At 44.9% G+C, this 21,948-nt stretch overlaps 1 protein-coding gene across 2 annotated transcripts in view; it reads right to left on the minus strand.

Annotated features, from left to right (window-relative positions):
* Positions 1–2,483, minus strand: part of LOC110503140 (cytohesin-3) — a 51,852-nt gene extending 49,369 nt beyond the window's left edge. Inside the window, exon 1 of one of the 2 annotated variants that reach the window (XM_036960699.2) lies at positions 2,076–2,483. In XM_036960699.2, the coding sequence (XP_036816594.1) occupies positions 2,076–2,094 (19 nt within the window). In that variant the 5' untranslated portion in view covers positions 2,095–2,483. Of the gene's footprint in view, positions 1–1,471; positions 1,585–2,075 lie in introns of those variants that run through there. The other variant, XM_036960701.2, reaches the window with a different exon arrangement.
* Between the last annotated feature and the right edge of the window lie 19,465 nt (positions 2,484–21,948).

Here is a 21,948-nt window from a genome sequence, read left to right on the forward strand (position 1 = left end):
CTGAAGACCAAGTTTTACGTTAACAAGCCATTGTTACACAGCCCTTTCAATCTTTCCTCTTCTGTCCATTGAATTTGAGTGTATACACACATACAGACCAATAGGAATCAAATCTATGGCGAGTAATACTAATGGTGAATGAGCCGTTGAACAGCACTCCAATTCACTGAAGGGCGGAAACATAACCTTGAAGAACAATTGTGAAATGTCCCTTTATATTCATCATCTCCAGCACCACCTCAACATATGTGAAAATGGCACGTTTCTATGTTCTGCAGTAAAAAAAAGAGAGGAAGATAAGTGTTTCCAATGATCTCAACCAATTAGTAGGCAATGCCTACTCATAATTGGTTAACAATCACGATACACACCAATGATATCATTGGAAACACTCACCTTCCGCCATTTTCACATTCAGTAGGTTGATGTTGGGCCGGTCCAGGAGATGATTAATATGAAGTTGAAAAATAGTGAAACTTGACTTTAATTTAAATAGGCAAATAGGTTTCGACAAGGGTTATGTAGAGCGTGAAAAGGGTTAACGCTACAGCAACAGGAAGGACCAGTGAGACATGTAGAGGAGAGGGTCTGCTAAACTCTCCCAGTTTAACCCCAACAGATATCCTGCTTTTCTTCTCAAGACAAATGTTTACAATATACATGGCCTTCGCCCCCTGCCATGGGTTGTCTCTTCTTTCGCATCGTGCAAGCAGTATTGACTACTGTCATTTGAATCAATCCATTCGGAACAGGTGCCACTGAAGGTTCTAATGAATGAGCCTGTTTTGAAAGCCTTCCAGCCGAAAAAGTCGACTTTCCTGTTGAAAAATACGTTTATCTGATATTTTTCACCCGTCCAGGGCATTGAGCAGACGTTTCAATAGAACTGCTTTGCAATGGAAAGATTAGCCTAGTTTAAAGCTCCGGCACGAACTTCAAAGCAAGTCAGCGCAACAGACATATTGACGACGAAGCACATTGCTGCATGCGTTTTTACGCATTCACCACACGGAGTTCAATTAATATGCTGAGTATAGCAAACTTAACACCTTCCTAATAGAGTTGCGCACCCCCCCCCCCCCCCCCCCCCTTACAAGTGATAGCTTTCACCTGGTCAGTCTTATGAAAATAGCAGGTGTTCTTAATGTTCTGTATACTCAATGTATATGCCCTCCTATTTAATGGATACATATAATTTGTTGTCCCACTTGATGATTAAGAAATGTGTTCAGTAACCATCCTCCACTAGAGCTCTTTATACCCTAGCTCTCAAACTCCAGGCAGCATACTGCCTTCTCCCTTCAGTTTTCCGCCATTAGCTTCGCTCACGACTGCCTCCTGTGATCTACAATCCCGATGCTGCGTTAACGTTTACAAAAACGTCAATAATCGCTTGCAACACGGCTTTCAAAACATATGGCCCTTTCAACCGCGAGAAGAATCATTACAATAAATATATATATACACTTACTATAGCAGTTTTGCACAGATCCATACAACTGTGGGTGTCTCCATCCGATGAAACTACACTTCCCGAGTTAAGTTTACACACAGGTGTTCGCCTCTTGTCTTCAGCAAACAAGCACTGTAACGTGGAGATATGGCCTTGTGGGAACACTAACCGTACAAAGGTGTGTATCAATTTACCTTTTTTTTAATGATTTCTCGCTGATATGAAAGGTCCTTATGCTTCCAAAACCGTACTGCAAGCAATGCATGTTAAATGTTCAGAGTCTGGGATCATAATTAACTAAATGCCCCACTTCAGAAGCCGCATTCGCCCAATGACTTAATAAGTGTAATGGAATAGAACGGAGTCATGATCAAATGCTATTTTTACCCTACCTATATTTACACCCATTTATGACAACAGTTGACAAAATACCATTGCATTTCTTAATACCTTACTGTTAGAGGGAAACAAATACATTTCTGATTAAATGCATGCAGTGGTTACAACTATTCATTGACTCATGCTTTACGGCGCATAACCTACATCAGTCCATCCACACACCAAAGCAAATGACCATGGAACAGAGAAAGAGAGACGGTGAGTGAATCATCGTGAGTCTTACTTTGATTTTCTTCGTCCATCTCTTGGATGCAGTGATGAGAGTCCAGAAATCAGATCGGTGGGTCAAGGAAGATGTGTTTTAGTACTGGCTATAAACTGTAGATACTGTAATGACAGACCGACGGCTCACACAGAGAGCTGAGCTGTGCAGAAATGCAACAGCGGCATGTGTCAATAACAAAATCCCTACATGAGAAATATATGCTGCCACCAAATAAACATCTATGTATTATGTGTAATAAAAATGTCAAAGAATTGTATGTATTTAATCCAATGAGAATAGCTATCCTGCCACTACAGAACCCTCTCGATCCTGGTTACTCCAAAGCGATGCAAAGGATAGCGGATTCTTTACTCTGCGATGGCAACGTTTCCATACGTCATCCCTTCGCTCCGCCTTGGTGGTGACAGACAACCCCTCCCTTCATACAAATGTTTCATTAATTCCAAGTAGCCTGCACATATACAGTGAATTCGGAAATTATTCAGACCCCTTGACTTTTTCCACATTTTGTTACGTTACAGCCTTATTCTAAAATTGATTACATCGTTTCCCCCTCAATCTACACAATAGCCCATAATGACAAAGCAAAAACAAGTTTTTAGAAATGTTTCCAAATTTGTAAAAAATAAAAAATAAAATAAAAAAATGAAATAAAATATCACATTTACATAAGTATTCAGACCCTGTACTCAGTACTTTGTTGAAGAACCTTCGGCAGCGATTACAGCCTTGAGTCTTCTTGGGTATGATGCTACAAGCTTGGCACACTTGTATTTGGGGAGTTTCTCCAATTCCTCTCTACAGATCTTCTCAAGCTCTGTCAGGTTGGATGGGGAGCATTGCTGCACAGCTATTTTCAGATGTTAGATTGGGTTCAAGTCCGGGCTCTCGCTGGGCCACTCAAGAACATTCAGAGACTTGTCCCAAAGGGTTGTGTGCTTAGGGTCATTGTCCTGTTGGAAGGTGAAGCTTCGCCCCAGTTTGAGGTCCTGAGCTTTCTGGAGCAGATTTTCATCAAGGATCTCTCTGTACTTTGCTCCGTTCATCTTTGCCTCGATCCTGCTTCGACCCCGCAGCATGATGCTGCCATCCATGCTGCTGAAAAACATCCCCACAGCATGATGCTGCCACCACCATGCTTCACCATGGGGATGGTGCCAGGTTTCCTCCAGACTGGATGCTTTGCAGTCAGGCTAAAGAATTCAATCTTGGTTTCATCAGACCAGAGAATCTTGTTTCTCATGGTCTGAGAGTCTTTAGGTGCCTTAGGGCAAACTCCAAGCGGGCTGTCATGCGCCTTTTTACTGCGGAGTGGCTTCTGTCTGACCACTCTACCATAAAGGCCTGATTGGTGGAGTGCTGCAGAGATGGTTGTCCTTCTGGAAGGTTCTCCCATCTCCACAGAGGAACTTTGGAGCTCTGTCAGAGTGACCATCGGGTTCTTGGTCACCTCCCTGACCAAGGCCCTTCTCCCCTGATTGCGCAGTTTGGATGGGCTGCCAGCTCTAGGAAGAGTCTTGGTGGTTCCAAACTTCTTCCATTTAAGAATGACGAGACCACTGTGTTCTTGGGGACCTTCAATGCTGCAGAAAGTTTTTGGTACTCTTCCCCAGATCTGTGCCTCGACACAATCCTGACTCGGAGTTCTACGGACAATTCCTTCAACCTCGTAGATTGTTTTTTCCTCTGACATGCACTGTCAACTGTGGGACCTTATATACAGTGCCTTGCGAAAGTATTCGGCCCCCTTGAACTTTGCGACCTTTTGCCACATTTCAGGCTTCAAACATAAAGATATAAAACTGTATTTTTTTGAATCAACAACAAGTGGGACACAATCATGAAGTGGAACGACATTTATTGGATATTTCAAACTTTTTTAACAAATCAAAAACTGAAAAATTGGGCGTGCAAAATTATTCAGCCCCCTTAAGTTAATACTTTGTAGCGCCACCTTTTGCTGCGATTACAGCTGTAAGTCGCTTGGGGTATGTCTCTATCAGTTTTGCACATCGAGAGACTGACATTTTTTCCCATTCCTCCTTGCAAAACAGCTCGAGCTCAGTGAGGTTGGATGGAGAGCATTTGTGAACAGCAGTTTTCAGTTCTTTCCACAGATTCTCGATTGGATTCAGGTCTGGACTTTGACTTGGCCATTCTAACACCTGGATATGTTTATTTCTGAACCATTCCATTGTAGATTTTGCTTTATGTTTTGGATCATTGTCTTGTTGGAAGACAAATCTCCATCCCAGTCTCAGGTCTTTTGCAGACTCCATCAGGTTTTCTTCCAGAATGGTCCTGTATTTGGCTCCATCCATCTTCCCATCAATTTTAACCATCTTCCCTGTCCCTGCTGAAGAAAAGCAGGCCCAAACCATGATGCTGCCACCACCATGTTTGACAGTGGGGATGGTGTGTTCAGCTGTGTTGCTTTTACGCCAAACATAACGTTTTGCATTGTTGCCAAAAAGTTCAATTTTGGTTTCATCTGACCAGAGCACCTTCTTCCACATGTTTGGTGTGTCTCCCAGGTGGTTGTGGCAAACTTTAAACAACACTTTTTATGGATATCTTTAAGAAATGGCTTTCTTCTTGCCACTCTTCCATAAAGGCCAGATTTGTGCAATATACAACTGATTGTTGTCCTATGGACAGAGTCTCCCACCTCAGCTGTAGATCTCTGCAGTTCATCCAGAGTGATCATGGGCCTCTTGGCTGCATCTTGATCAGTCTTCTCCTTGTATGAGCTGAAAGTTTAGAGGGACGGCCAGGTCTTGGTAGATTTGCAGTGGTCTGATACTCCTTCCATTTCAATATTATCGCTTGCACAGTGCTCCTTGGGATGTTTAAATCTTGGGAAATCTTTTTGTATCCAAATCCGGCTTTAAACTTCTTCACAACAGTATCTCGGACCTGCCTGGTGTGTTCCTTGTTCTTCATGATGCTCTCTGCGCTTTTAACGGACCTCTGAGACTATCACAGTGCAGGTGCATTTATACGGAGACTTGATTACACACAGGTGGATTGTATTTATCATCATTAGTCATTTAGGTCAACATTGGATCATTCAGAGATCCTCACTGAACTTCTGGAGAGAGTTTGCTGCACTGAAAGTAAAGGGGCTGAATAATTTTGCACGCCCAATTTTTCAGTTTTTGATTTGTTAAAAAAGTTTGAAATATCCAATAAATGTCGTTCCACTTCATGATTGTGTCCCACTTGTTGTTGATTCTTCACAAAAAAATACAGTTTTATATCTTTATGTTTGAAGCCTGAAATGTGGCAAAAGGTCGCAAAGTTCAAGGGGGCCGAATACTTTCGCAAGGCACTGTAGATAGGTGTGTGCCTTTCCAAACCATGTCCAATCAATTGAATTTACCACAGGTGGAATCAAATTAAGTTGTAGAAACATCTCAAGGATGATCAATGGAAACAGGATGCACCTGTTCAATTTCGTGTCTCATAGCAAAGTCACATAATAAATAAGCTATTTCTGTTTTTTATTGTAATACATTTGCAAACATTTCTAAAAGCCTGTTTTCACTTTGTCATTATGGGTTATCGTGTGTAGATTGCTGAGGAACACGTTTTATGTAATCCCTTTTAGAATAAGGCTGTAACATAACAAAATGTGGAAAAAGTCAAGGGGTCTGAATACTTTCCGAGGGGACTGTATATATAAAAATGTAGCCTATACTATCCTGTATAAAACATATAGAATTTTACTCCATCTATTCCAAAACTTCAGAAAAAATTCACGGATGTAAGATAAAGAGTCTCTGTTTTGTGCAACAAGCTTAAACTGTCATTTAATGGTGATAATGACATTAATATGAATCTGTCTGGAGGAATATAATTTAAATTTGCCAATCGCATAATGAAATGGCATTCTGTATGACATTATTATTGAATTGCTCTTAGTGTTGGATATCAGGATCAAACTGTTCTTTCCCATTTCTCTGGAGAATGTTAGGTTCCTCCATTTCTCTGGGGAATGTTAGGGGAATAGGGTCCTCCATTTCTCTGGAGAATGTTAGGGGAATAGATTCCTCCATTTCTCTGGAGAATGTTAGGGGAATAGGTTCCTCCATTTCTCTGGAGAATGTGGAGAATGTTAGGGGAATAGGTCCCTCCATTTCTCTTGGGAATAGGTTCCTCCATTTCTCTGGAGAATGTTAGGGGAATAGATTCCTCCATTTCTCTGGGTAATAGGTTCCTCCATTTCTCTGGAGAATGTTAGGGGAATAGGTTCCTCCATTTCTCTGGAGAATGTGGAGAATGTTAGGGGAATATGTCCCTCCATTTCTCTGGGGAATGTTAGGGGAATAGGTCCCTCCATTTCTCTGGGGAATAGGTTCCTCCATTTCTCTGGGGAATGTTAGGGGAATTATGTCCCTTCATTTCAGCTTGGCTGTCGAAACGTTGGTATTAAATTTTGTGTGCGGCTCTCTTTTATTTTCAGGGGAACAGGTTCCTCCATTTCTCTGGAGAATATTAGGGGAATAGGTTCCTCCATTTCTCTGGGGAATGTTAGGGGAATAGGTGCCTCCATTTCTCTGGAGAATGTTAGGGGAATAGGTTCCTCCATTTCTCTGGGGAATGTTAGGGGAATAGGTTCCTCCATTTCTCTGGGGAATGTTAGGGGAATAGGTCCCTCCATTTCTCTGGGGAATAGGTGCCTCCATTTCTCTGGAGAATGTTAGGGGAATAGGTTCCTCCATTTTTCTTGAGAATGTTAGGGGAATAGGTCCCTCAATTTCTCTTGGGAATGTTATGGTAGTAGGTTCTTCCCAATGGTGACATCACAGATTAAACCAATAGTTAAGCATAGCAAATTATGACATACAGTATTCAGCATGTTACAGGAACTCCAGTCAGTTCCTTCCTGTCAATCCCAACCCAGTCATTACGCAACATAGTAGTGATTTAGTGACTTCAGTGCATCCGACCTACATGGGGGAGTGTAACTAACTCACAGGAGTACAGGCACAGTCCACCCACAGGTCCTCCCACAGGGCCACTCACAGGTGCACCTACAGTTGCAAAGGACTCATGTCATGGCACAATGGCAGTTGAGGGCAAGAGCCATTGTACAGCAGGGAAGGGGGAGTGGAGGATGCTCTGTTGTCATGTTAAAGGAAATAGTTTGCTAATGTTCCTCTCTGTGTCCATTCACTCAGTTTTACATGAGTGAACCCCTGACTCCCTATAGCGAGGTGTTGGGGTATAGACCTACTGCTTGAACCCCTGACTCCCAACAGTGTGGTATTGGGGTATAGCCCTACTGCTTGAACCCCTGACTCCCTATAGCGAGCGGTGTGTTGGGGTATAGCCCTACTGCTTGAACCCCTGACTCCCTATAGCGGTGTGTTGGGGTATAGCCCTACTGCTTGAACCCCTGACTCCCTATAGCGAGGTGTTGGGGTATAGACCTACTGCTTGAACCCCTGACTCCATATAGCGAGGTGTTGGGGTATAGCCCTACTGCTTGAACCCCTGACTCCATATAGCGAGGTGTTGGGGTATAGCCCTACTGCTTGAACCCCTGACTCCCTATAGTGGTGTGTTGGGGTATAGCCCTACTGCTTGAACCCCTGACTCCCTATAGTGGTATGTTGGGGTATAGCCCTACTGCTTGAACCCCTGACTCCCTATAGTGGTATGTTGGGGTATAGCCCTACTGCTTGAACCCCTGACTCCCTATAGCGGTGTGTTGGGGTATAGACCTACTGCTTGAACCCCTGACTCCCTATAGCGAGGTGTTGGGGTATAGCCCTACTGCTTGAACCTCTGACTGACTCCCTGTTGGGGTGTAGACCTACTGCTTGAACCCCTGACTCCCAACAGTGGGGTGTTGGGGTGTAGCCCTACTGCTTGAACCTCTGACTGACTCCCTGTTGGGGTGTAGCCCTACTGCTTGAACCTCTGACTGACTCCCTGTTGGGGTGTAGCCCTACTGCTTGAACCTCTGACTGACTCCCTGTTGGGGTGTAGCCCTACTGCTTTGAACCTCTGACTGACTCCCCGTTGGGGTGTATCCCTACTACTTGAACCTCTGACTGACTCCCTGTTGGGGTGTAGCCCTACTGCTTTGAACCTCTGACTGACTCCCTGTTGGGGTGTAGCCCTACTGCTTGAACCTCTGACTCCCTGTTGGGGTGTAGCCCTACTACTTGAACCTCTGACTGACTCCCTGTTGGGGTGTAGCCCTACTACTTGAACCTCTGACTCCCTGTTGGGGTGTAGGCCGGCTGCTTCAGGGTTTGGAGGAAGAGTAGACAGGATGAGAGAAAGCATACAGAGTTAAATGGATTTCTCAAGTGGGACAGATCCACCCCTTAATTCCAATTTGGCCCCATACTGTTGGCTTACACTATTACTTGCATTTTCCCCTCTCTCCTTAGTTACTGAGAAGTAACTGTTGTTACATGAACCACACTGTGAGGATTGGAATACATTGGATTCTTCCGTTTCATGGATGGCCAAAGGATGGAGTCACAATTATGGGAAGCTGACCTCACTTCACCACACCCTTTTTACATAGTTTCCATGTTTTAAACAGACGCTTGTTAACAGTAGAACAGCCATGACCTAACTATTACAGGAAGTCAAAGGGTATTGATTGATCCTTTACCTTGGATGACCTTTCTTTTACAGTTCCCTTACACAGTTTTCTCTTTCTCATATCATGATATCAGGCTAAGCGTAGGTAAACAAATGTACATGACATGGATCATGATATCCACACAGTTGAATATAGGATCATTCAGATTATGATGTTCACATGCATTTATGCAATCACTGACACAGAAGCCAACCAAGAGATTTTTATCTGACCAGAATAATGATGCAGCTGCTGTGTGTAATGAACATGCGACAACCGTTTCCTGGAATAGAAGATAAATGGTTCTCTCACAAAGGCTGCAGGGGTAAACAAATGAAGAATCCTCACAGCTAATTCACAGAAAGACCCTAGTTAAGAGTCCAAGTTATATGCGGAGACCTCGATTAGCTAGAAGCACAAAGCAGTTCATATTACAAAGAAACTTGAAGAAAAGTCGAGTGGAATTCTGAATATTTTTTCTCTCTATTAAACTTTTTTGTGACAGTTGAGAATCTGCAAGGAGTTTAGAGGTTATCTCCTTTGGGCAACTCCTACAGTATATGATGTGTTGGAGACAGATGTTTTGGGAGTTTATGATGTTTGTATCTGAGCAGAGGTTAGGCCGATGTACAACAACCCCGTCCTCCATTACACACTAAATCAAATTTCCAGATTACCCTCGACAATCCTCCTCTTTCTCTCTCCCACTCCTTCTCTCCTCCTGTCTCTCACCCTCTTTCTCTCTCTCTCTCTCTCTCACTCTCTCTCTCTCCCCCACCTCTCTCGCTCTCTCTATCCCTCTTCCACTGTGACCTCTGTTTTATCTCAGCTACAACAAAAGATGTGATGCAGAGAGTAACGCTAGCTGGTTATAATGATGCAATGAGGACCACTCATCAGGGGAGTAGACAGGGAATAGATCTAAAGTTCAATCCAACAACACAGAGACAGACGAGTACACACAGAGATAGAATCCCCATACTTTAATGATGACAGCTTCTCCATCCTAGAGGGAGAGATCAACCATTTCCAGGCCCAGGGACATGTACTAGTCTGTGGCGACCCAAATGCCAGAACTGGACAACAACCTGACACCCTCAGCACAAAGAGAGACAAACATCTACCTTGAGGTGACAGTATTCCCTCCCAAATATGACACCCTAGACCAGGCCTGGGCAACTCCAGTCCTCGGGGCCTGATTGGTGTCACACTTTTGCCCCAGTCCCATCTAACACACCTGTCTCCAATAATCACCTAATCATGATCTTTAGTTTAGAATGCAATTTGATTAATCAGTTGTGTTTGGTAGGGATGGAGAAAAAGTGTGACACCAATCAGGCTCTGATTTTGTCGGGAGTGTGTGTGTGTGTGTTGTTTTCTACTTGACTTACATTGTCTCTAAGAGATCAATACATGTGGTCACAGAAAAATATGGTGTATCTATGCATCTATACAATGAACTTACTAAGCATTCGTGTAGGTCGTATAGGATTTCTGATGTATTTTCACATGCGTATGTTTGAGTCATCCATTATAAATGTACATTTACTGGTGTACTGTATGATTCATAACCTAACCAAAGGTTATTACTGGTCAGTCCATGAGTCTGTCAAGCTAAGCCACCCTCTTAAGCAGAACACACACACGCTTCCTCTATACCATTGCTGCCCCCTGGAAAGTTGTATACATCTGTTTCAACACTTTGAAGCTCAAAAGGGCTGTAAATCTGCACCGGAAATATTGTCTTTGAATCGTAAATTAACTTCTCTTCCTCTAACAAACTTTTCTTCCTCTAACAAATCCCCTCTAGGTATCCATCCCCATCCCTGGTTAGTTCATCATGCCATTATAGTCATAAACCATATCTGGCTCTTCTCTGATGGTGTCAGAAAAGCTTCCCTAATGTGTATGTAAGCCAGATGCTCTTGCTGTGAGGCTTCCTGCATGAAAATAGACCTACGAATGAAAGTACATGATTATAAGGCTGTTTGTGTGAGAAGCTTCCTTTGTAATGAGTTGTATGAAGAATGAAAGCACATTCATTCATCAACCAGCAGCACTATTCTTTGTTGTTGCATTATATAATCAGCAACCAGGAAACTTTCAGTGAGAAGAAATTACACCATAAACATTTACCATAGTGTTCAGTGATGCATCCTGCTCCACTGTGCTACGCATCTCAACACATCTCCACTGTGTTACGTATCAACACATCTCCACTGTGTTACGCATCTCAACACATCTCCACTGTGCTACGCATCTCAACACATCTCCGCTGTGTTACGCATCTCAACACATCTCCACTGTGCTACGTATCAACACATCTCCACTGTGCTACGTATCAACACATCTCCACTGTGCTACGTATCAACACATCTCCACTGTGCTACGCATCTCAACACATCTCCACTGTGCTACGTATCAACACATCTCCACTGTGCTACGTATCAACACATCTCCACTGTGCTACGTATCAACACATCTCCACTGTGCTACGTATCAAGACATCTCCACTGTGCTACGTATCAACACATCTCCACTGTGCTACGCATCTCAACACATCTCCACTGTGCTACGTATCAACACATCTCCACTGTGTTACGCATCTCAACACATCTCCACTGTGTTACGCATCTCAACACATCTCCACTGTGCTACGTATCAACACATCTCCACTGTGTTACGTATCTCAACACATCTCCACTGTGCTACGTATCAACACATCTCCACTGTGTTACGTATCTCAACACATCTCCACTGTGTTACGTATCAACACATCTCCACTGTGCTACGTATCAACACATCTCCACTGTGTTACGCATCTCAACACATCTCCACTGTGCTACGTATCAACACATCTCCACTGTGTTACGTATCTCAACACATCTCCACTGTGTTACGTATCAACACATCTCCACTGTGTTACGTATCAACACATCTCCACTGTGCTACGTATCAACACATCTCCACTGTGTTACACATCTCAACACATCTCCACTGTGCTACGTATCAACACATCTCCACTGTGTTACGCATCTCAACACATCTCCACTGTGCTACGCATCTCAACACATCTCCACTGTGCTACGCATCTCAACACATCTCCACTGTGCTACGTATCAACACATCTCCACTGTGCTACGTATCAACACATCTCCACTGTGCTACGTATCAACACATCTCCACTGTGCTACGCATCTCAACACATCTCCACTGTGCTACGTATCAACACATCTCCACTGTGTTACGTATCAACACATCTCCACTGTGCTACGTATCAACACATCTCCACTGTGCTACGTATCAACACATCTCCACTGTGCTACGTATCAACACATCTCCACTGTGCTACGTATCAACACATCTCCACTGTGCTACGTATCAACACATCTCCACTGTGCTACGTATCAACACATCTCCACTGTGCTACGCATCTCAACACATCTCCACTGTGCTACGTATCAACACATCTCCACTGTGTTACGTATCAACACATCTCCACTGTGCTACGTATCAACACATCTCCACTGTGCTACATATCAACACATCTCCACTGTGCTACGTATCAACACATCTCCACTGTGCTACGTATCAACACATCTCCACTGTGCTACGTATCAACACATCTCCACTGTGTTACGCATCTCAACACATCTCCGCTGTGCTACGTATCAACACATCTCCACTGTGTTACGTATCAACACATCTCCACTGTGTTACGCATCTCAACACATCTCCACTGTGCTACGCATCTCAACACATCTCCACTGTGCTACGTATCAACACATCTCCACTGTGCTACGTATCAACACATCTCCACTGTGCTACGTATCAACACATCTCCACTGTGCTACGTATCAACACATCTCCACTGTGCTACGTATCAACACATCTCCACTGTGTTACGCATCTCAACACATCTCCACTGTGCTACGTATCAACACATCTCCACTGTGCTACGTATCAACACATCTCCACTGTGCTACGCATCTCAACACATCTCCACTGTGTTACGTATCAACACATCTCCACTGTGCTACGCATCTCAACACATCTCCACTGTGCTACGTATCAACACATCTCCACTGTGCTACGCATCTCAACACATCTCCACTGTGCTACGTATCAACACATCTCCACTGTGCTACGCATCTCAACACATCTCCACTGTGTTACGTATCAACACATCTCCACTGTGCTACGTATCAACACATCTCCACTGTGCTACGTATCAACACATCTCCACTGTGTTACGCATCAACACATCTCCACTGTGCTACGTATCAACACATCTCCACTGTGCTACGCATCTCAACACATCTCCACTGTGCTACGTATCAACACATCTCCACTGTGTTACGCATCTCAACACATCTCCACTGTGCTACGCATCTCAACACATCTCCACTGTGCTACGTATCAACACATCTCCACTGTGTTACGTATCTCAACACATCTCCACTGTGCTACGTATCAACACATCTCCACTGTGCTACGCATCTCAACACATCTCCACTGTGCTACGTATCAACACATCTCCACTGTGCTACGTATCAACACCTCTCCACTGTGCTACGTATCAACACATCTCCACTGTGTTACGCATCACCACATCTCCACTGTGCTACGTATCAACACATCTCCACTGTGCTACGCATCTCAACACATCTCCACTGTGCTACGTATCAACACATCTCCACTGTGCTACGTATCAACACATCTCCACTGTGTTACGCATCTCAACACATCTCCACTGTGCTACGTATCAACACATCTCCACTGTGCTACGCATCTCAACACATCTCCACTGTGCTACGAATCAACACATCTCCACTGTGCTACGTATCAACACATCTCCACTGTGCTACGCATCTCAACACATCTCCACTGTGCTACGTATCAACACATCTCCACTGTGTTACGTATCTCAACACATCTCCACTGTGCTACGTATCAACACATCTCCACTGTGCTACATATCAACACATCTCCACTGTGCTACGTATCTCAACACATCTCCACTGTGCTACGCATCTCAACACATCTCCACTGTGCTACGTATCAACACATCTCCACTGTGCTACGTATCAACACATCTCCACTGTGTTACGCATCTCAACACATCCCCACTGTGCTACGTATCAACACATCTCCACTGTGCTACGTATCAACACATCTCCACTGTGTTACGTATCAACACATCTCCACTGTGCTACGTATCAACACATCTCCACTGTGCTACGCATCTCAACACATCTCCACTGTGCTACGTATCAACACATCTCCACTGTGTTACGCATCAACACATCTCCACTGTGCTACGTATCAACACATCTCCACTGTGCTACGTATCAACACATCTCCACTGTGCTACGTATCAACACATCTCCACTGTGCTACGTATCAACACATCTCCACTGTGCTACGCATCTCAACACATCTCCACTGTGCTACGTATCAACACATCTCCACTGTGTTACGTATCAACACATCTCCACTGTGCTACGTATCAACACATCTCCACTGTGCTACGTATCAACACATCTCCACTGTGCTACGTATCAACACATCTCCACTGTGCTACGTATCAACACATCTCCACTGTGCTACGTATCAACACATCTCCACTGTGTTACGCATCTCAACACATCTCCACTGTGCTACGTATCAACACATCTCCACTGTGTTACGTATCAACACATCTCCACTGTGTTTCGCATCTCAACACATCTCCACTGTGCTACGCATCTCAACACATCTCCACTGTGCTACGTATCAACACATCTCCACTGTGCTACGTATCAACACATCTCCACTGTGCTACGTATCAACACATCTCCACTGTGCTACGTATCAACACATCTCCACTGTGCTACGTATCAACACATCTCCACTGTGTTACGTATCAACACATCTCCACTGTGCTACGCATCTCAACACATCTCCACTGTGTTACGTATCAACACATCTCCACTGTGCTACGCATCTCAACACATCTCCACTGTGCTACGTATCAACACATCTCCACTGTGCTACGCATCTCAACACATCTCCACTGTGCTACGTATCAACACATCTCCACTGTGCTACGCATCTCAACACATCTCCACTGTGTTACGTATCAACACATCTCCACTGTGCTACGTATCAACACATCTCCACTGTGCTACGTATCAACACATCTCCACTGTGCTACGTATCAACACATCTCCACTGTGTTACGCATCAACACATCTCCACTGTGCTACGTATCAACACATCTCCACTGTGCTACGCATCTCAACACATCTCCACTGTGCTACGTATCAACACATCTCCACTGTGCTACGTATCAACACATCTCCACTGTGTTACGCATCTCAACACATCTCCACTGTGCTACGTATCAACACATCTCCACTGTGCTACGCATCTCAACACATCTCCACTGTGCTACGTATCAACACATCTCCACTGTGCTACGTATCAACACATCTCCACTGTGCTACGCATCTCAACACATCTCCACTGTGCTACGCATCTCAACACATCTCCACTGTGCTACGTATCAACACATCTCCACTGTGTTACGTATCAACACATCTCCACTGTGTTACGCATCTGAACACATCTCCACTGTGCTACGTATCAACACATCTCCACTGTGTTACGCATCTCAACACATCTCCACTGTGCTACGCATCTCAACACATCTCCACTGTGCTACGTATCAACACATCTCCACTGTGCTACGCATCTCAACACATCTCCACTGTGCTACGTATCTCAACACATCTCCACTGTGCTACGTATCAACACATCTCCACTGTGCTACGCATCTCAACACATCTCCACTGTGCTACGTATCAACACATCTCCACTGTGCTACGTATCAACACCTCTCCACTGTGCTACGTATCAACACATCTCCACTGTGTTACGCATCACCACATCTCCACTGTGCTACGTATCAACACATCTCCACTGTGCTACGCATCTCAACACATCTCCACTGTGCTACGTATCAACACATCTCCACTGTGTTACGTATCTCAACACATCTCCACTGTGCTACGTATCAACACATCTCCACTGTGCTACGCATCTCAACACATCTCCACTGTGCTACGTATCAACACATCTCCACTGTGCTACGTATCAACACCTCTACACTGTGCTACGTATCAACACATCTCCACTGTGTTACGCATCACCACATCTCCACTGTGCTACGTATCAACACATCTCCACTGTGCTACGCATCTCAACACATCTCCACTGTGCTACGTATCAACACATCTCCACTGTGCTACGTATCAACACATCTCCACTGTGTTACGCATCTCAACACATCTCCACTGTGCTACGTATCAACACATCTCCACTGTGCTACGCATCTCAACACATCTCCACTGTGCTACGTATCAACACATCTCCACTGTGCTACGTATCAACACATCTCCACTGTGCTACGCATCTCAACACATCTCCACTGTGCTACGTATCAACACATCTCCACTGTGTTACGTATCTCAACACATCTCCACTGTGCTACGTATCAACACATCTCCACTGTGCTACATATCAACACATCTCCACTGTGCTACGTATCTCAACACATCTCCACTGTGCTACGCATCTCAACACATCTCCACTGTGCTACGTATCTCAACACATCTCCACTGTGCTACGTATCAACACATCTCCACTGTGCTACGTATCAACACATCTCCACTGTGTTACGCATCTCAACACATCTCCACTGTGCTACGTATCAACACATCTCCACTGTGCTACGTATCAACACATCTCCACTGTGTTACGTATCAACACATCTCCACTGTGCTACGTATCAACACATCTCCACTGTGCTACGTATCAACACATCTCCACTGTGCTACGTATCAACACATCTCCACTGTGCTACGTATCAACACATCTCCACTGTGCTACGTATCAACACATCTCCACTGTGCTACGCATCTCAACACATCTCCACTGTGCTACGTATCAACACATCTCCACTGTGTTACGTATCAACACATCTCCACTGTGCTACGTATCAACACATCTCCACTGTGCTACATATCAACACATCTCCACTGTGCTACGTATCAACACATCTCCACTGTGCTACGTATCAACACATCTCCACTGTGCTACGTATCAACACATCTCCACTGTGTTACGCATCTCAACACATCTCCGCTGTGCTACGTATCAACACATCTCCACTGTGTTACGTATCAACACATCTCCACTGTGTTACGCATCTCAACACATCTCCACTGTGCTACGCATCTCAACACATCTCCACTGTGCTACGTATCAACACATCTCCACTGTGCTACGTATCAACACATCTCCACTGTGCTACGTATCAACACATCTCCACTGTGCTACGTATCAACACATCTCCACTGTGCTACGTATCAACACATCTCCACTGTGTTACGCATCTCAACACATCTCCACTGTGCTACGTATCAACACATCTCCACTGTGCTACGTATCAACACATCTCCACTGTGCTACGCATCTCAACACATCTCCACTGTGTTACGTATCAACACATCTCCACTGTGCTACGCATCTCAACACATCTCCACTGTGCTACGTATCAACACATCTCCACTGTGCTACGCATCTCAACACATCTCCACTGTGCTACGTATCAACACATCTCCACTGTGCTACGCATCTCAACACATCTCCACTGTGTTACGTATCAACACATCTCCACTGTGCTACGTATCAACACATCTCCACTGTGCTACGTATCAACACATCTCCACTGTGTTACGCATCAACACATCTCCACTGTGCTACGTATCAACACATCTCCACTGTGCTACGCATCTCAACACATCTCCACTGTGCTACGTATCAACACATCTCCACTGTGTTACGCATCTCAACACATCTCCACTGTGCTACGCATCTCAACACATCTCCACTGTGCTACGTATCAACACATCTCCACTGTGTTACGTATCTCAACACATCTCCACTGTGCTACGTATCAACACATCTCCACTGTGCTACGCATCTCAACACATCTCCACTGTGCTACGTATCAACACATCTCCACTGTGCTACGTATCAACACCTCTCCACTGTGCTACGTATCAACACATCTCCACTGTGTTACGCATCACCACATCTCCACTGTGCTACGTATCAACACATCTCCACTGTGCTACGCATCTCAACACATCTCCACTGTGCTACGTATCAACACATCTCCACTGTGCTACGTATCAACACATCTCCACTGTGTTACGCATCTCAACACATCTCCACTGTGCTACGTATCAACACATCTCCACTGTGCTACGCATCTCAACACATCTCCACTGTGCTACGAATCAACACATCTCCACTGTGCTACGTATCAACACATCTCCACTGTGCTACGCATCTCAACACATCTCCACTGTGCTACGTATCAACACATCTCCACTGTGTTACGTATCTCAACACATCTCCACTGTGCTACGTATCAACACATCTCCACTGTGCTACATATCAACACATCTCCACTGTGCTACGTATCTCAACACATCTCCACTGTGCTACGCATCTCAACACATCTCCACTGTGCTACGTATCTCAACACATCTCCACTGTGCTACGTATCAACACATCTCCACTGTGCTACGTATCAACACATCTCCACTGTGTTACGCATCTCAACACATCTCCACTGTGCTACGTATCAACACATCTCCACTGTGCTACATATCAACACATCTCCACTGTGTTACGTATCAACACATCTCCACTGTGCTACGTATCAACACATCTCCACTGTGCTACGCATCTCAACACATCTCCACTGTGCTACGTATCAACACATCTCCACTGTGTTACGTATCAACACATCTCCACTGTGCTACGTATCAACACATCTCCACTGTGCTACGTATCAACACATCTCCACTGTGCTACGTATCAACACATCTCCACTGTGCTACGTATCAACACATCTCCACTGTGCTACGCATCTCAACACATCTCCACTGTGCTACGTATCAACACATCTCCACTGTGTTACGTATCAACACATCTCCACTGTGCTACGTATCAACACATCTCCACTGTGCTACGTATCAACACATCTCCACTGTGCTACGTATCAACACATCTCCACTGTGCTACGTATCAACACATCTCCACTGTGTTACGTATCAACACATCTCCACTGTGTTACGCATCTCAACACATCTCCACTGTGCTACGCATCTCAACACATCTCCACTGTGCTACGTATCAACACATCTCCACTGTGCTACGTATCAACACATCTCCACTGTGCTACGTATCAACACATCTCCACTGTGCTACGTATCAACACATCTCCACTGTGCTACGTATCAACACATCTCCACTGTGTTACGTATCAACACATCTCCACTGTGCTACGCATCTCAACACATCTCCACTGTGTTACGTATCAACACATCTCCACTGTGCTACGCATCTCAACACATCTCCACTGTGCTACGTATCAACACATCTCCACTGTGCTACGCATCTCAACACATCTCCACTGTGCTACGTATCAACACATCTCCACTGTGCTACGCATCTCAACACATCTCCACTGTGTTACGTATCAACACATCTCCACTGTGCTACGTATCAACACATCTCCACTGTGCTACGTATCAACACATCTCCACTGTGCTACGTATCAACACATCTCCACTGTGCTACGTATCAACACATCTCCACTGTGTTACGCATCAACACATCTCCACTGTGCTACGTATCAACACATCTCCACTGTGCTACGCATCTCAACACATCTCCACTGTGCTACGTATCAACACATCTCCACTGTGCTACGTATCAACACATCTCCACTGTGTTACGCATCTCAACACATCTCCACTGTGCTACGTATCAACACATCTCCACTGTGCTACGCATCTCAACACATCTCCACTGTGCTACGTATCAACACATCTCCACTGTGCTACGTATCAACACATCTCCACTGTGCTACGCATCTCAACACATCTCCACTGTGCTACGCATCTCAACACATCTCCACTGTGCTACGTATCAACACATCTCCACTGTGTTACGTATCAACACATCTCCACTGTGTTACGCATCTGAACACATCTCCACTGTGCTACGTATCAACACATCTCCACTGTGTTACGCATCTGAACACATCTCCACTGTGCTACGTATCAACACATCTCCACTGTGTTACGCATCTCAACACATCTCCACTGTGCTACGCATCTCAACACATCTCCACTGTGCTACGTATCAACACATCTCCACTGTGCTACGCATCTCAACACATCTCCACTGTGCTACGTATCTCAACACATCTCCACTGTGCTACGTATCAACACATCTCCACTGTGCTACGCATCTCAACACATCTCCACTGTGCTACGTATCAACACATCTCCACTGTGCTACGTATCAACACATCTCCACTGTGCTACGTATCAACACCTCTACACTGTGCTACGTATCAACACATCTCCACTGTGTTACGCATCACCACATCTCCACTGTGCTACGTATCAACACATCTCCACTGTGCTACGCATCTCAACACATCTCCACTGTGCTACGTATCAACACATCTCCACTGTGCTACGTGTCAACACATCTCCACTGTGTTACGCATCTCAACACATCTCCACTGTGCTACGTATCAACACATCTCCACTGTGCTACGCATCTCAACACATCTCCACTGTGCTACGTATCAACACATCTCCACTGTGCTACGTATCAACACATCTCCACTGTGCTACGCATCTCAACACATCTCCACTGTGCTACGTATCAACACATCTCCACTGTGTTACGTATCTCAACACATCTCCACTGTGCTACGTATCAACACATCTCCACTGTGCTACATATCAACACATCTCCACTGTGCTACGTATCTCAACACATCTCCACTGTGCTACGCATCTCAACACATCTCCACTGTGCTACGTATCTCAACACATCTCCACTGTGCTACGTATCAACACATCTCCACTGTGCTACGTATCAACACATCTCCACTGTGTTACGCATCTCAACACATCTCCACTGTGCTACGTATCAACACATCTCCACTGTGCTACGTATCAACACATCTCCACTGTGTTACGTATCAACACATCTCCACTGTGCTACGTATCAACACATCTCCACTGTGCTACGTATCAACACATCTCCACTGTGTTACGCATCACATCTCCACTGTGCTACGCATCTCAACACATCTCCACTGTGCTACGTATCAACACATCTCCACTGTGCTACGTATCAACACATCTCCACTGTGTTACGTATCAACACATCTCCACTGTGCTACGTATCAACACATCTCCACTGTGCTACGTATCAACACATCTCCACTGTGTTACGCATCTCAACACATCTCCACTGTGTTACGCGTATCAACACATCTCCACTGTGCTACGCATCTCAACACATCTCCACTGTGCTACGTATCAACACATCTCCACTGTGCTACGCATCAACACATCTCCACTGTGCTACGCATCTCAACACATCTCCACTGTGCTACGTATCAACACATCTCCACTGTGCTACGCATCTCAACACATCTCCACTGTGCTACGCATCTCAACACATCTCCACTGTGCTACGTATCAACACATCTCCACTGTGCTACGTATCAACACATCTCCACTGTGTTACGTATCAACACATCTCCACTGTGCTACGTATCAATACATCTCCACTGTGCTACGTATCAACACATCTTCACTGTGTTACGCATCTCAACACATCTCCACTGTGTTACGCGTATCAACACATCTCCACTATGCTACGCATCTCAACACATCTCCACTGTGCTACGTATCAACACATCTCCACTGTGCTACGCATCAACACATCTCCACTGTGCTACGTATCAACACATCTCCACTGTGCTACGCATCTCAACACATCTCCACTGTGTTACGCATCTCAACACATCTCCACTGTGTTACGCATATCAACACATCTCCACTGTGCTACGCATCTCAACACCTCCACTGTGTTACGCATCTCAACACATCTCCACTGTGCTACGTATCAACACATCTCCACTGTGTTACGCATCTCAACACATCTCCACTGTGCTACGCATCTCAACACATCTCCACTGTGCTACGCATCTCAACACATCTCCACTGTGCTACGCATCTCAACACATCTCCACTGTGCTACGTATCAACACATCTCCACTGTGTTACGTATCTCAACACATCTCCACTGTGTTACGTATCAACACATCTCCAC

The sequence above is a fragment of the Oncorhynchus mykiss genome, chromosome 23 (assembly GCF_057628025.1).
Source record: "Oncorhynchus mykiss isolate SJ-2025 chromosome 23, ASM5762802v1, whole genome shotgun sequence".
Lineage (NCBI taxonomy): Eukaryota > Metazoa > Chordata > Actinopteri > Salmoniformes > Salmonidae > Oncorhynchus > Oncorhynchus mykiss.